Raw genomic sequence first — 16,294 nt, forward strand, 5'->3', positions numbered from 1 at the left:
CCAGTGCCGGCACACGACTGCCTTTTCCTGCAACTCTCTTTGCCGACGTACAACCTCCTGGCTGACTGCCTCACTTCGTGTCTCACCTCCAATCCCATCTCACTAGAGATGGATCTTCTAGCACGTGTGTCCGTCCTCACACTCATACCTCATCTGCCCTGTCACTAGTCTTCTTACCCTGCCTTTTCATAGCGCTTGTCACAGCCTGGCATGCATTTATTTACCATCAATCTCTCCCCCTTAGAATGTGAGCTTCACAAACAGGTGCTTCTTTTGTTCCATGCTGCATCTGCAATGCCGAATACATAGAAGGAAGGAGCTCAGTAAATATTTGCCTTCAAGTGAAAGAGGTTAAGTAACCTGCCCAAATCACACAGCTATTCACTGGTAGAACAGGTACTCGAAGCAGTGAAGTTGCTGGTCTTAACCAAGCTGGATGGCTCTTCATGCCAAAGCCGGAATCAGGGCCTGCGTAGGGCACGGCAGCAAACACCAAACATTGGTCGCCATCCGCAAGAGCTGTTGTGGAAGTGGCTAGAAACAGGCTGCAAAACCAGACTGGATCCCCTATGCCTGCCCTCCAGGGAAGTGAAAGCTGTCGAGGGCGACCTGGACTAAAGGAGACCATTAGGAGACTAAATGAGACGTGGTGGATGGGGGGTGATTATCATCACTGTTAATGCAAATGATACCCAAGTGGATTTTTAAAATGATTAAATAATACCTAACTATGTAAAATTACATCAAACGGGAAGGGAAGATTCAACCATAAACTTCCCACACAGAAATAACCACGGATAATTGAGACTGTGTCAGACTTTTTCCATGAAAATATATTTTACAGAATTAGTATAATATGGCACATAACTTTGTTACCTGCTTTTTTTTTTTTTCATCTTTCTGTGTCAATAAACATGCTTCTTCACATGTTGAGTGGCTTTAATTCATTTGTTCTCCATTGGTGGACATTTAGACACATGTTGGACATGGTTGGTTTTTGCTATTTTAAAATTTGCAATAAATCTCATGCAGAAATTTATGAACAAATCTGTTGGTTAGGATAAGTTCCTAACAGTTTCCCCCACATTCTTGCCACCACTGTGCATTATTCCTATAGCATCATAATACCTCACATTTTCTGAGCACTGTTCTAAACACGTGCTGTGTATCAACGCATTCATTTCTTAGCAAAAAAAGGGGACCGTTACCCCCATGTTGCAGATGGGGAAAGTGAGGGAAGTGGCCGGGCTGAGGTCTGGTCCGGATAGCTTTGGAGTCTGTGCTTGTGGCAGAGGACTACGGGGCCCACAGCGGCCAGGTGCGACAGGCTGAACTAAACCTGCTCTAACAGTTACCTACTACGAGGCCTTAGGAAAGATACGTCGCAGCTCCGGGTCACTTTCCTCATCTGTGAAGTGGACGTAAGCAGAATGAGCTCCTAAGGTGGTGGTGTGTTTTTTTTTTTTTTTTTTCCACAATTAGGAAACTGTGTCACAAAACAAAACCTAGCGAAGTTCCATCTGCAGTTATTTAATGCAGTGAGTCCGTGACGTCCTTTGTTTCTCTTGCAGTGCTTGATGTACAGGCTCAAGAGTTTGTGGACACCAGACAGGACTCTCAGGAATCCTATCCAGTCGTAAAATACCCAATCCTCTCACGTCTTTATGTGCCTCCTTTTTCGGGAGGAAAAATACTTTCTGTTCCAAAAGTTTACTAACACGGCTTTGCTCATTGGGCAGGTCCGTGTCACGTGCTCATTTCCAAACCAGTCGCGGGCAACGGTTTCCCACGACCAGGCAGTGGGGAGCCAACCACAAAAATTCCAGCGTTAAACTCTTTGGAAAATCCACCAGTCCTGTTTACCCTGTCTTGTTTCTTCTGGATCGAGAACCACGATGCTATTCATCTTAAGCATAGATGAATTACTTTACTTACAGAAAGAGAAAAAGCGTAGTTTAATGAACATTTACTGTACATTTCCATCAAGTGAAAGGCCCTATGCTAGGCACTGAGGGAAATACAAGTGAAAATAAGACCCAACTTCTCCGGTCTTTCCCTACCAGAGTAGTGGATACGGAAACCATAAATCCACGAGCTACTTTGTAAGGCAGGCATTCCTTAGAAGTACCATATTTCATGGACAATTAAAATACTGTGAGAGTAGGTGGGAGATCCGTTCAGAATGAAATTTCTGCTTCAAAGGCCATCACAGCTGATTTTCACATTTGTAACTGTCCAGAGCCACAGAGGGATGGTATTCCAAGAACAGGGAGACCATCTCACCAGCCTTAGCAGCAATAGAAACACTGCCCGAACGGCTGCCACATCTCACACTAGCGTCTGGCAGACAGAGCACAGGTCGGACCAACCAAAGCCCAACAGTGATTTACTTTCCAACAGACTGAAAGGCAAACTGCTGACAAACAAAACGGCTTTTTAATTAAGGGATAACATGCATACGGCAAAGTGCACGGATGTTAAACGTGCAACTCAAATACGTTTTTGTATATACTCGAGTGGTGGTGACTGGAGTATGAAACACGCTAGTGGGTGACACAGAAAGGGCTCAGGAAGTATTATTACCTATTATTGTCCCATCTGCTGATTTGGAAAGTGAAGAATACAATCTTGGTTTCTCTGTGTTTTTTGATATGTGGCTTGAAACATTCTTTTTTTCTGTGAATTCTTTATGTACTTTGGCCTTTTTGTTATTAAGGTATTAGTCCTTTTTCTATTTTGTAAGAGCCCTTTATAGATTGATGCTCACTCTTTCTTATATTGCAAATATTTTCCCCAATTTGCCCCTTGCCTTTAAAATGTCTGTACTACCTCCTGGTTTTTAGTATTTATGTGGATGAGTTTTCTGCTCTTTTCCTTTGTGATTTCAGACTTTGACGTTCTGCTTAAGAAAAAACAAAAACAGAAACAAAAAGGTTTTGACTCCTGCTTCCTGAAAAAAGAAATAAAAACTATTTCACTATTAAATATTCACCCATATTTTAGTATGGAACCCTTATAATTTTATTTCTATTCAAATCTTTAATCCACATATAATTTATCTTAGCACACAGTGTGAGGCTAAGATCTAACCTTTTTTGAAACAGCCGGTTCTGACATTGTACACTAAATAATTCACCCAGTTTACACTCACTTAAAATGACATCTTTATCATAAATTAAATTTTCATGGTTTTCTTTTTTCTACTATGTCATGAGCATGTCCAGAGGACCTGAGTTTAGTTGACTTCCCTCACTGTATAGGGAGGCTCGCTGTAATACACGAGACAGCCATGGCAGGAGGGAATATTCACATTCTACACACTAGCATGTATTTCTAGACTGACTGGTCTCTCACTGATCACTCGGCATATTTCTGTTGTGAAGCTGTATTTCCTGTGAAGTTACACCTTCATATCCCCCTGCCAGGAGCAGCCTTCCATGGCTTGTAATTTCCCATATGCCCTCATCCATCCATTGATTTGGTAACATTATTCATGCCTATTCTGTACCATGCACCATGCTAAGTAGTGAACCAGATAAATGCAATTCTTTCCACGATGTAGCATAATATATTAGCCAGCAGGAGACAATCTTTGAATATTTACACCAGTAATCCGTCAGTGTTGTGTTTGGTGCTACAGAATATAGCACAATAACCTTTCTAGCTGAGGAGTCTCATTTCCAGATCCATTCGTCTCTTCGTACATTTAGTGAGACACAGCCCAGAAGAGCTGGTTCCAATTTCCAATGGGAAATACCAGGAAGAACCTTGAGAATCATCTTCAGAGTATTTACAAGACAATGATGTGAGGAGTAGGAACAAATAGTTAAAAGTTAAAAGAGAGACCTAAAACTCTAGGGCACAAATGCCATCAGCTTAGCCCACTTGGAGACAGTCCTTTAAATTCTCAGGCCTATATCCTGAGCAAAGCCAGTCCCATGAGATCTGAGATTGAATAAGGTCAAGGATGAGGCAGAAAGGCGATGCCACCATAGGATCATTTTGACCTTTGAAAGGGGGAAAACTAGTTGTATATATAGCTTATAGCTCTTTGTGACCCATACCCTGTTTTTTCTGTGATGCCCCTATTTTCTACACCTGACAGGTTTTAAACTGTGGGCAACTGTGTAGAATAGTTTTAATAGCTCAAACAAAAAAATTTGCCTATGGAAAAAAAGGAAAAACAAAAAAACCCAAAAAACAAAAAATCATGATTTTTTCCAACCAGTAAATTCTACCTGCACTGAGTTCAGGCTGCAGAGTCACCAACAATGATGAAACCACACAGCACCAGATTCCCAGCTCAAACTGCAAAGGACTTTTGTGGTTTTTTTTTTTTTTTTTTTTTTTTTCAATGAAAGTAGATATGCCTGAGGGCAGCTGCATATAAATAATTCTTATCTTTATAAAAAATTTCTTTCTCTTAAAAAAAAAAAAAATTCTCCCCTATTGAACCCACACTGTGATGGTAACAAATAAATCTGATTTTATAATATCCCAAAAAACCTATATTGGGTTATTCAAGAGAATGAATTTCAAACAAAAACAAAGGATTTGTATTTTTACTTTAAAATAAGTTTGATATTTCCGAAGTCTATGCAGAAGAAAGAAATGCCAGCAAATTCACTTGTCACCATACAAGTGACAAGCTAAGCTTTCTAAAGGGAATCTCTTTAGCATGAGATCAAATACAGTCTGCTCTTAGAAGATTCCCCAAATGCTACTATTCCAGCCTTTAAAAGATAGTTTCTGTTTCTCTGAGAAACAAAAAATATCTAATATCACATACAAGCACCACAGATACCTGAAATGCAAAATAACCAGCAAGTCACATTCTTTTTCCACAGAATTAGCAGGCATATGTCACCTGTTCCCAAGGTCATTTATTTTACTCTTTCCTTTTTTTACTGGCAGGGCTGTCCAAAACCTCGATCTTGCCTTTTCCGTCTTCTGAATGAGGAAGTTTAAAGTTGTCTGTGGTGACTTCTGAAGAGGCGGTGTCGTCTTCCTCAGAGTCTGAGCTGTCCTCTGAGCTGTCTTGCGAACTCTCTTCCGAACTGTCCTCTTCTTTTGAATCGGACTGATTCATCTCAAACAAGGCCACATCCTGCCAAAAGCACCACGTGAGAAATTTATTCCAGGGCAGTTGCCTAAAGTTGTGATAACAACCCTGGGAAGAACCAACTTTTGGCCCAAATACTGAAGCACAAAGGACAAGAAATATTTTTAGTGCAATATGGCACTTTTTTTCTTTCAGTTGCCACAGTCCACCATAATGATTTACATTTACTACAAGTCTAAAAAATCCTCCCACAACCCGATTCTATATACCCTGAACACACTCAACAATAGGCGTTCAACAAATATTAATCGAGGTGCCTGGGTGGCTCAGTCAGTTAAGTGCCTGCCTCACTCTTGATTTTGGCTCGGGTCATGACCTCACAGTCATAGGCTCGAGTCCCGTCTTGGGCTCTGCACTGGGCATGGAGCCTACTTGAGAGTCTCTCTCTCTCCTTCTGACCTTCCCCAGCTCATGCACACACGCATGAGTGCCCTCTAGAAAACAACAACATAAACCCCCAACAAAACAAAAAAAACACAAATATTAACAAATACTAACATGAGCCAGGCACCACACTAGGTCCTAGAGACTCCACAAGAGCAGCAACAAAATCCTTGCCTTTGTGCAACTTAACGTTTTTGAGCAGGGATTGGCAAGTTATAGCCTGTTGGCCAAACCCAGCCCACTAACTGTTTTTGTTTAGCTCATGGGCTAAGAATGTTTTTTTTTTCCCCAGTGGTAGGGAAAAAAAATTAAAAAATAATATTTCATAAAACATAAAAATTATATGATATTCAAGTTTCAGTGTCCGTAAGTAACATTGATAAAATTTGCCTATTCGTGACATAATCGTCTACAGCTGCTTTCATGCTAAAGCGGCAGAAATGAGCAGTCACAAAGAGACAGTACGGTCCACAAAGCAAAAGTATTTACTAGCTGGTCCTTTACACAAAATATTTGCTGACCTCTGGTCTAGTTGGGAAAGAAAGACAATGAACACCTACATGTAAAGCACAGTGTGGAGCAGTGAAAGTGAACAAAAGTAAAGTAGGATAGGATAAGGTACTCATGGGCCATCGGGAAAAGCCTCTTGTTGAGGGGACAATTGATGACAGGTAGAGGGAGTTAAGCTGCAGATGTGTGGGCAAGAGCCTTCTACACAGAGGGAACAGGCCTGGAGCAAGGAGCATGAACGGGAGCGCAGGCAAGAGGGGGCCAGGAGGGAGGGAAGTCAGATGGAGAGCTGGAGGCCGCTCACACGGGCCCTGGAAGGACTCTGAATTCATCAGAAATGTGATGGGAAAGTGAGCCACAGACAGTGTGAAGAACAGATTCTAGGGAAGAAAGGGCAGAAGCAGGGGAGCCTGTGGAGAAGTCACTGCAATAGTCCAGGGTGGAGACCACGATTCCGTGGACCGAGGGTGGCAGCAGCAGCCGTCACACAGAGTGGCTGGCTCTGGGAAATATTCTGGAAGCAGCACTGAGCAGAGCTGCTGCCGAATGGGATATTATCATCAACAACGGTGTCGGCTCTGTCCAGACACAAGTGTTATAAAGGGAACTCCGGGGCAGAAATAAGATGTGAATCTAAATGGAGAGGATTTTGCATGTGGCTTAGGTAATCAGTTATTGCATTAAACACATTCATTTTTGCATTTTCTATCAGTCAGGCTGTGATTACTTCTTTCAGGCCTTGGATGGGAAAAAAAATCCACTAGGACACTTAGTAAATTAATGCTTCAAGATAACAAATGTAATATTTGACCTTAAAAGCCCTCCTATGATTCTCTATTACTAAATTTCTAAGCTCCACCCAAGGAAGCTTACTGGTCTGTAAGATCCCTAATCATAAAATGACCGAGTTCCCACACAGTGCTGGAAGCATGAGCTGACTTTGCAAGAAGGAAAATAACACTTGGAGTTAAAATGGAAAAGTCCTCTCTTTTGTAGATGATGGGGCATACCGGTAAATTTCATACTTGATGAAATGAAAACAAAGCATAGCTACCATTTGTATAACTTTTCCAAGACTCCCATCAATATCTTCAATATTGAAATGCCCAGGGGGTGCGGCTGCCATTTCTTTTCTTAGCTTTTCATTTGCCTGAGCCATCTGTGGGAGAAAGGTCTGTACTTGGTCCAACACTAAGGAGAGAAAATAGAGTGTATCAATATTTATGTTAGTCTTTGGCCACACTTCAAATTTTAAAATCCAGAATTTCCTATAAAACACTTCTGACTTGAAAAGTAATCAGGGGCACCTGGGTGGCTCAGTTGGCTCTGCTGGGCATCCGACTTCAGCTCAAGTTATGATCTCCCGGTCTGTGGGTTCGAGCCCCGCATCAGGCTCTGTGGTGACAGCTCGGAGCCTGGAGCCTGCATTGGATTCTGGGATTCCCCCCTCTCTCTGCCCCTCCCCTGCTCATGCTCTGTCTCACTCTGTCTCTCAAAAATAAAATGTTTAAAAAAAATCTATTTTTAAAGTAATCACAGCGACAACAGTTATAACTTAAAAAAAACTCAAATTTCTTCCATTTTAAAAACCTCTAACCTTTTTCTGAATCCTTAAAGCAGTAGGACTACACAAGTTAGTGAATATTTCTCAATGTTTATTAGCATTTTCATATATCCCCAGAACTGCACATTTCTAGAATGCTGGCATTCAACCAATAGTCACTACATAAGGAGAAAGTATGACTTAATAGTTAAACGAGCCAGGCTCTGAGGCTTTGCATTCAGGCTGATGAGGTTATTCACAGCGTCCCAGTTCCGCCTTCTACCTGAACTCCCTTCGGCACGTTAACTAAGTAGTGGTTGTCTCCACCTACCCAACATGTTCCCCTTATTTCTGATAACATAATCCTGACCTTCCTTTTAAGCTCTGTCATTCCTTGCCACTCTTGTGCCTTACCCTATACATGCCTAGATGTTCCACAACATTGGTCACCATGCTTTGGTGCAATACCATAGACGGTGACACTGTGATCTAGCCAGGCCCATAAGAGATCACCCTGGAACTTCAGCCTGAACCGTGGAGAAAGAGAGCCCTTCTTTCTGAGTCAGTAAATGAGTGGTTGAGCTGCTGATGAACTGGGCAACTTGCCCCATGGTGAGGAAGGGCCTGTTCTAGAGTGAGCCAACACCTAGGGAAGCAGAGCTAAGAGTTAGAGCAGGAGACCCCGGATGACAGCGAGCACCTGGGTGCAGAGGTACCTGAAATCACTGCTCCCTGTCCCACAATCAAATTGGTCAACGTAACTGATTTTTTGGCTTAAGGCAATCAGGAGTTGGAGTTTAGTCATCTGCAGCCACAAGTGTCCCAAAAAATTTAAATTTAACCATTCAATACCTCAATTTAGGAGTGCCTGGGTGGCTCAACTGGTTAAATGTTCAACTCTTGATTTCATTTCAGGTCATGATCTCACAGCCTCTGTGCCGACTGCGTGGAGCCTGCTTAGGATATTCTGTCTCTCTCTCTCTCTCTTTGCCCCTTCCCCACGCATGCACGCGAGCATTCTCTCTCTCTCAAAATAAATAAATAAACAAAACCTCAATTTACTCATCTGTAAAACAGGGGTAATAACTGTATTATCCTAAGTACAGGGGAATCAATAAGCAAGGTATGTCTAATGTCGTTAGCTCTCAAAAGAAGCCCAGCACAGAACTGTGCATATAATGAGTTCTCAAAACCTGTTAAGTCACTGATACAGCTACACAATACATGACTGAAACGTCTGGAGTACAGAAGATGAAAAGAAAAAGGTGGTAAAGGTCAAGAAATGGCCTTGAATTGAAGTGCCTGGCTGGCTCAGTCGGTTGAGTGTCCGCCTTCAGCTCAGGTCATGATCTCACAGCCCACAGTGGGCTCTGTGCTGACAGCTCAGAGCCTGGAGCCTGATTTGGATTCTGCGTCTCCCTCTCTCTCTCTCTACTCCTCCCCCGCTCATGCTCTCTCTCCCTGTGTCTCTCAAAAATAAATAAACATTTAAAAAATTGTTTTTTTAGAAAGGGGGAAAAAGAAATGGCCTTTAATTGTAAAATAGGGCTGCCAGAGGGTGAAATCAGGCCATATACATACAAAGCCCCACAATTAATCACAAGGAAAGAAATGAGAAACATAAAAAAGACTCAAATGGAACTCTACAGATGGAATGAATACACCGTGAGCAACTCGTTTAGACACCAAACCCCCTGAGCAGTCCCAGGGCGACGACAAAGAGCTTGGGTCCAATAGCTGGGGTTCCCTGTGGACCTCTACTGCTTACATGGGCAAAATTTAACATCACAGAGAGTTGTGGAGAGAGAAAGGGGTAAAAGAAAGAGAGGGAAAGATACTTACAGGGACTCCTCTCTATCCGAACTGTTTGAAGAGTGGAAGTTTTTCTGCAATTAGGCTTGGGGTTGATGAGTAACCTGTCCCATATACCTGAAAGCACACCAACACTGAATTTACTAGAGCATAAGGAAATAGAAGCCCGTCAGCGAACTTGTCATGACCACTCTCTCAAGTCTTGAACATTCCACATTCTCCAAGACATTTTTAGAAAAAGAGGCCCTCCAAGTTCCATTGCAACATTTTACCTCTTTACAAACACCCAGCTGCCCTTCCTTAGGCCTGTCTCATACATCTGTATGTGTCACCGATGCTAAGCATTAAGTGCAAACTAACCTGCACCTGTGTGGATCAGAAATCCATCAGTGACAAATGAGTTTCTGCAACAAAGGGACAGAGGAAGCAGTACAGACACAATAATAGTTAAGTGGAGCCAGAAGTGGTTATATTGGGCAAATTATTTAACCTCTTGGAGCATTCCTTTATTTATAAAGCACACCTGCCTTTGTTAGTGGACCTTCATTAAACATGTCCAACCTAGGGGCGCCTGAGTGGTTCAATCGGTTAAACATCTGACTTCAGCTCAGGTCATGACCTCACGGTTGGTTCGGTTGGTTCGTGCGTTTGAGCCCTGAGTTGGGCTCTGGGCTGACAGCTCACAGCCTGGAGCCTCCTTCGGATTCTGTCTCTCTCTCTCTGGCCCTCCCCAACTCACGCGCTGTCTCTCTCTCTCTCAAAAGTAAATAAACATTAAAAGAAAATTAAAAAAAAAAATATCCAACCTAGACAAATGAGCCCTTTGAAAACCTTTTGTTGTCCCCCCACCACCCCCATACACTTTTTCGGCCCCCTCACGACTACTTGCCAAATCAAACAACTCTTCAGCCCATCAGAGGTCAGAGGACAGGGCCTGAGTTTTTCAAAACTCAAGGCTTTGATCCCCCTGTTTCCAGCAACTGGAAAACCTCTTCACTTAAGTACAAAACTCCTGTTCACCCCCAAAGCAGAGCTTAACAAATATTCTTTGATTACTACTTTAGGTCTAACAATGGGATTAGCATAAAGAATCCCATCAGTCTGGAGCTAGACTGACTGCATTCAAATCCTAATTTTGCCACTTTCCAGCCAAGAGATCTCCAGCAAGTTACTTATCTGTATGATACACGGCGACTCAGTTTCTCACCTTTATAAAATAGAGATAACAGAACCTTCTGCACAAGGCTTTTGTGAGGATTAAACAAGTTAATTAATTCCTGGGTCACAGTAAGCACTACCTAAACGTTGGCTCTTATCATAACTTTGGGATGCTCTGGGTTCTCACCGAATGTCTTCAAGCTAATATCCACTGAGAATACCTCCATTTCCCAAATGTGAAAACTGGGGCGTTCAGAACGTAAACTTTCCTATAGTTCCACAGCTAATCACGCGTGGAGTTGGGATTCGAATCCATGCTTTTAAACTCCACTACGGTGTCTGCAATCCTATGTAGCTTTCCTGGAACCAAGTGTCCCTCTACGAGACAGAGGCAAGGCACTAAGGGGTGGTTCTGAGAACACAGAGGGGTGGGGGTGCGGGGGTTAATCCATAATAGTCACCTGCTCCCCCCACCAGCCAGCTGCTGGGACCCGGGACAGCCAACCTAAGGCCCTCCTCAAGCACTCCCCCTTAGGGGACGTGTCCTGCTGCGCCGCTCCGCAGGGTGGGGGCCCACTACTCCGCAGAACCTAAGACCCTCTCTGGGCCCATGGCCGCGTGGCCGCCCCGAGGCCTCCGAACCCCAGCCGTGCCGTGGCGGTCACGCGGAAGCCCTGTGGCCACCCCTGGGCGTCCCTTCGGGGGTGCCGGGCTCGGGCAGGGGGCCGTCAGCCTGTCCCCCCGGCTCACACGCCCCCCGCCGCACGTGAGCACTGCATGCCAACGCCACCCGCCCGTCACCTGCGCGGCCGCCGCTTCCCGCCGTCAGCAGTTCCTTAGACACCGAGATCCCCGAGCAGTCCCGGGGTGAAGAGGGAGAAGCTCCAGACTGGGACTCCTCGCGTACCTCCATGCCCCTCGCTAGACTTGAGAGCCAGCCCACCCAGACCCGGATGCAGGAAAGAAGCTCGGGCAGGGGGCGGGGCCAAGGCCGCGATTGGACGAAACTAGGAAGTGGGCGGGGTTATGGCAGCCGGCGGCCAGGGCGACACCTGGCGGATCCCTGAGGCCACTTCTGTGGTGGGAAAAGGAATGTTGGGGCTTCTGAGGTCCCATCACTGGAAAAACAGCTGGCAAAAGTTGATTTTAGTCAAACGATCCGGACAACAGCGCACCATGGGGCTGTCCTTCTCGTTCTTTTATTTTTATATTGTGGTTAAAAAAAAAACATAGGCAACATAAAATTTAGCATCTTAACCATTTTTAAGTGGACAGTTCAGAAGTGTTACCTGTATTTACATGTTTATGCACAAGGTCTCTAGAATTTTTCATCTTGCAAAGCTGAAACTGTTCGTTGAGCAACTCCCCCTTATTGTTATCATAATAACAACTTAACATTATATTACAACCAAATTCTAAAATGTAGGGCACAAAAAGTTATGGGAGAAATGACAGCAGGCACTGAAAACACTGATTGATGTAGTTTAAAAGCTGACTTCACTCTCTTTCTATTTAAAATCTACTCTGGAGATCATTCAGGGAAGGACAGCACTTTTCTTTCTTTATATTTCCAGTGCCTCACTTGGAGTCAGGCACATAGTTAATGATTAATCCATGTTTAGTGAATGAACGGAGAGAAGTTAAACAAATGAATAATTGTGAATTGTTTCATTGATTGATGGTTCACCTCCGTAAAACCGTATTCTAGCCCTTAGAAATGTCTTCAAATCTCTGTTGTGAATTGTTGACTGAGATCAGAAGCAGCCCATAGGTACAATGCTGTATAAAACTAATGGAGCTCTTTGTAACAATAGCTTAGAAATAAAGACATTCAGGGGCGCCTGGGTGGCTCAGTCCGTTAAGCATCAGACTTTGACTCAGGTCGTGATCTCACTGCTTGTGAGTTCGAGCCCCGCGTCGGGCTCTGTGCTGGCAGCTCAGAGCCTGGAGCTTGCTTTGAATTCTGTGTCTCCCTTTCTCTGTCTCTTCCCCAGCTCACACTCTGTCTCTCTCTCTCTCAAGAATAAATAAACATTAAAAAAATTAAAAAAAAAAAAAAAGAAATGGAAGACATTCATATTTAGCCAAGATAGAGTAGAAGATGCACTGGCAGAATTTAGTCTCCCTCCTAGAAATGATGTTGTTAACCAGAAAAGCCATTTTGTAAAATATGACAATAAATGTAAAACATTTTTTTTCACCTTTAATAGCTCTAAAAGATCATTGTTTAGATTTTTAAAAAATATTATAGGGTTTATAACAAATGTAGAACTAAAATACATATGACAAGAATGGCACAGAAAGTGCAGGTAGTGAATCTGTTGTAAGGATCTCATATTTCAGGGGCACCTGGCTGGCTCAGTCGGTAGAACATGTGACTCTTGATCATAGAGTCATGAGTTCAAGAGCCACCTTGGGGGTAGAGTTTACTTAAAAAAATAATAATAATAATGATAAATAAATAAATAGTAAACATTAAAATTAAGGATCTTATACTTTATGTGAAGTACTTTAATAGAATTTAAAGATCGATAGTGATAAGTTAAAGATTTATATTGTAAAGACTAGAGCAACTCCTAAAAAAAGTGAAAAGTAGAATAGCTAATCAGCCAATAGTGGAGATAAAAACTGAGCTGTAAGATATAATCAATTAGTCCAAAACAAAAAAACAAAAAAACAAAACAGGATAAAAGAAAAGAGGAGCAAAGAACAGATGAGACAAATAGAAAACCAATAAGAAGATGATAAACTTAAGTTATACCCATTTCAGTAATTAGATTAGATGTAAATTAGTCTAAGATTTAAAAGGCAAACATTGTTGGACTGGATTAAACAAGACCCTACTGCATGCTGTCAGCAAGAAATTCCCTTTAACTAAAGACACATAGGTTAAAGGTCAAGTGATGGAAAAGATAAACCATGCAAATATGAAACAAAAATCAAGTCAGAGTAGCCACATTACTATCAGACAAAGTGGATTTCAAGACAAAGTGCTGTCGACTGAATGTTTGTGTCCTCCCCAAATCTTAGGTTGAAGCCCTAACCCCCCAGTGTAGCTATATTTGGAAATGGGGACTGTGAGGAAGTAATCATGATTAGATGAGGTTGTAAGTGTGGGGCCCTGATCCAATAGGATTAGTGCCCTTATAAGAAACACCAGAGTACTACTCTTTCTCTCTCCACATGTACACACACATTGTGAACGCATGGTAAGAAGGCAGCCTTATGCAACCCAAGGGAAGAGCTCTCATCAGCTACCAACCCTGGTAGAACCTTGATCTTGGATTTTCCGGCCTTCAGAACTGTGAGAAAAGTAATTTCTCTTGTTTAATTGTGGTATTTTGTCATAGCAACCTGAGCAGACTAATGCACGAAGGATAAAGAGGGACATTTCATAATGATGAGGGGATAAATTCATCATGATTCACAATAATTGGGAATGCATCTTATAACCGAGCTTTGAAGTATAAGAAGGAAAATCTAATAGAACTAAAAGGAGAAATAGACAATATTATTATTATTGTTGGAGATTTTGACCTTCCTCTCTCAATAGTTGGTAGAATAAAGTATACACAAAACCAGTAAGTATAAAGACGTCTTGAGCAAAACTATCATCCAGCTTAACCTAACTGACATGCAGAACACTGGACCTTGCAACAGCAGAATACACATTGTTTCAATGGCAACAGAATAATCAATAAGATTGATCATATGCAAGACCATAAAACAAGTCACAAAACATTTAAAAGATTGAAGTCATACAGGGGTGCCTGGGTGGCTCAGTCAGTTAAGCATCCTAATTCGGCTCAGGTCATGATCTCCCAGTTCATGGGTTCAAGCCCTGCGTCAGGCTCTGTGCTGACAGCTGGGAGCCTGGAGCCTGCTTCAGATTCTGTATCTCCTTCTCTCTCTGCCACTCCCCTGCCATGCTCTGTCTCTCTGTCTCACAAAAAATAAATAAAATGTTTTAAAAAATTTTAAAAATAAAGATTGAAATCATACAAAGTTTGTTCTCTGATGTCAACAAAACTAAAAATCTTATCTTGATTATCAAAAGCAAACTAGATCACAATAACAAAACATATCTGGAAAATCTCCAAATATTTGCAAATTAAACAATTCAGTTTTAAATAACCCATGAGTCAAATAAAAAACAGAAAAGAAATTATAAAATATTTTGAGCTGAATTAAAATAAACACAGAAAATATCAAAATGTATGCAGTGTAGGGACACCTGAGTGGCTCAGTCGGTTAAGCATCCGACTTCAGTTCAGGTCATGATCTCCATCCAGTTCATGAGTTCCAGCCCACGTCCTGGCGCCTGCTCCAGACTCTGTGTCTCCCTCTTTCTCTGCCCTCCCCACTCATGCTCAGTCTCTCTCTCTCTCAAAAATAAATAAACATTCAAAAAAAACGTATGCAGTGTAGCTGGACCAGTACAAGGGGGGAAATTTATAGCATTAAGTGCTGATGTTTGAAAAGATATAAAGTCTCATTTATCTAAGCTTCCACATTAACTAGAAAAAAAGGAACAAATTAAACCCAAAGCAAGCAGAATAAAGAAAATTATAAAGTGTGGAAATCAATAAAATAAAAAAATAAGCACAATATAAAAAACCAATAAAACCAAAAGCTGATTATTTACAAAAGTCAATAAAGTTAATAACCCTCTATCCAAGCTAATCAGAAAATAAATGGAGAAGACAAGTAATATTAATCTCAGAAATGAAAAAGGGGTATTACCACAGATTCTACAGACATCAAATGGATAAAGGAAACATCTTAAACAATTATGCCAATAAATTTTCTAATTTAGATGAAATGGACAGATTCCATGAAAAACACCAACTATCACAATACTGGTTCTTGTTTTTGACAAATGTACCATGGTATGTACAATAATAACAAAAGATGGAAACTCGGTAATAGACATATGAAACTCTCTGTGCTATCTTCCAGAATTTTCCATAAAATTAAAATTATTGTGAAATAAAGAATTTACTTTAAAAGTAATTCAAGAAAATTGTCCTAAAATGTGTAGAAATTTGAGTATACGTATCAAAGGACCGTATCATTTTTCCAGAAAAATCAGCCCAGAATAGTCCCTACCAAAACATACTCTGGTAAAACTCTTGGACTTTAAATATGAGAAAAACACTGTCAGAGTATTTTGGCAAAAAGACCCAGTAAGTCATGAGGAAAGAAAATAAGACTGGCACTGGATATTTTGACAGAAAGATTTTTGCCAGAATGCAATTGAATAACTTATTTAAGATACTCAAAGAAGGAAAATTTAAGCTAAGGATGTAGTTTAACTGCCTTTCAAATATAAAAGTTTTAAAGACACAGACACTTATGAACATGATAAGAACAGGAAATATTGCTCCCAGAGCCTTCTTGAGGAATCTCCTAGAGAATAAGCTTCAGAAAATGATAGGAGGAATTCAGCCTCAGTTTTGGTGGTGAGCATTTTACAGTAGAATTGGGGATAATCCAAGCTCGACCGATGATAATAAGGTTAAAAGAATATTATGTATTTTTATAGGCTTGAAAATATGGATATAAAACAAATATCAAAAATGGGGAGAAAGCAGAGATAATAAATGAAGAGAAAAGCTTGTTTTTTACAAACTGGGAATGAAAAGGTAATACTTTAGGGGTGTGTGCCTGGATGGTTCAGTTGGTAAAATGTCCAACTTTTGATTCTGGCTCAGGTCATGATCTCACTGTGGGATCAAGGCCCATGTTGGGCTCTGTGCTGACAG

The 16,294-nt window shown here is 41.6% G+C and overlaps 1 protein-coding gene across 1 annotated transcript; it reads right to left on the minus strand.

Annotated features, from left to right (window-relative positions):
- Positions 1-2,997: 2,997 nt before the first annotated feature.
- NOPCHAP1 (NOP protein chaperone 1) lies at positions 2,998-11,503 on the minus strand. The gene is made up of 4 exons (XM_058741548.1): positions 11,331-11,503; positions 9,402-9,488; positions 7,071-7,207; positions 2,998-5,107 (listed from the first exon to the last, which is right to left on the minus strand). The coding sequence occupies exons 1-4, from the start codon at positions 11,440-11,442 to the stop codon at positions 4,889-4,891; spliced, it is 555 nt and encodes a 184-aa protein (XP_058597531.1). The 5' UTR covers positions 11,443-11,503; the 3' UTR covers positions 2,998-4,888.
- Between the last annotated feature and the right edge of the window lie 4,791 nt (positions 11,504-16,294).

This window comes from Neofelis nebulosa, chromosome 8 (assembly GCF_028018385.1).
Source record: "Neofelis nebulosa isolate mNeoNeb1 chromosome 8, mNeoNeb1.pri, whole genome shotgun sequence".
NCBI lineage: Eukaryota > Metazoa > Chordata > Mammalia > Carnivora > Felidae > Neofelis > Neofelis nebulosa.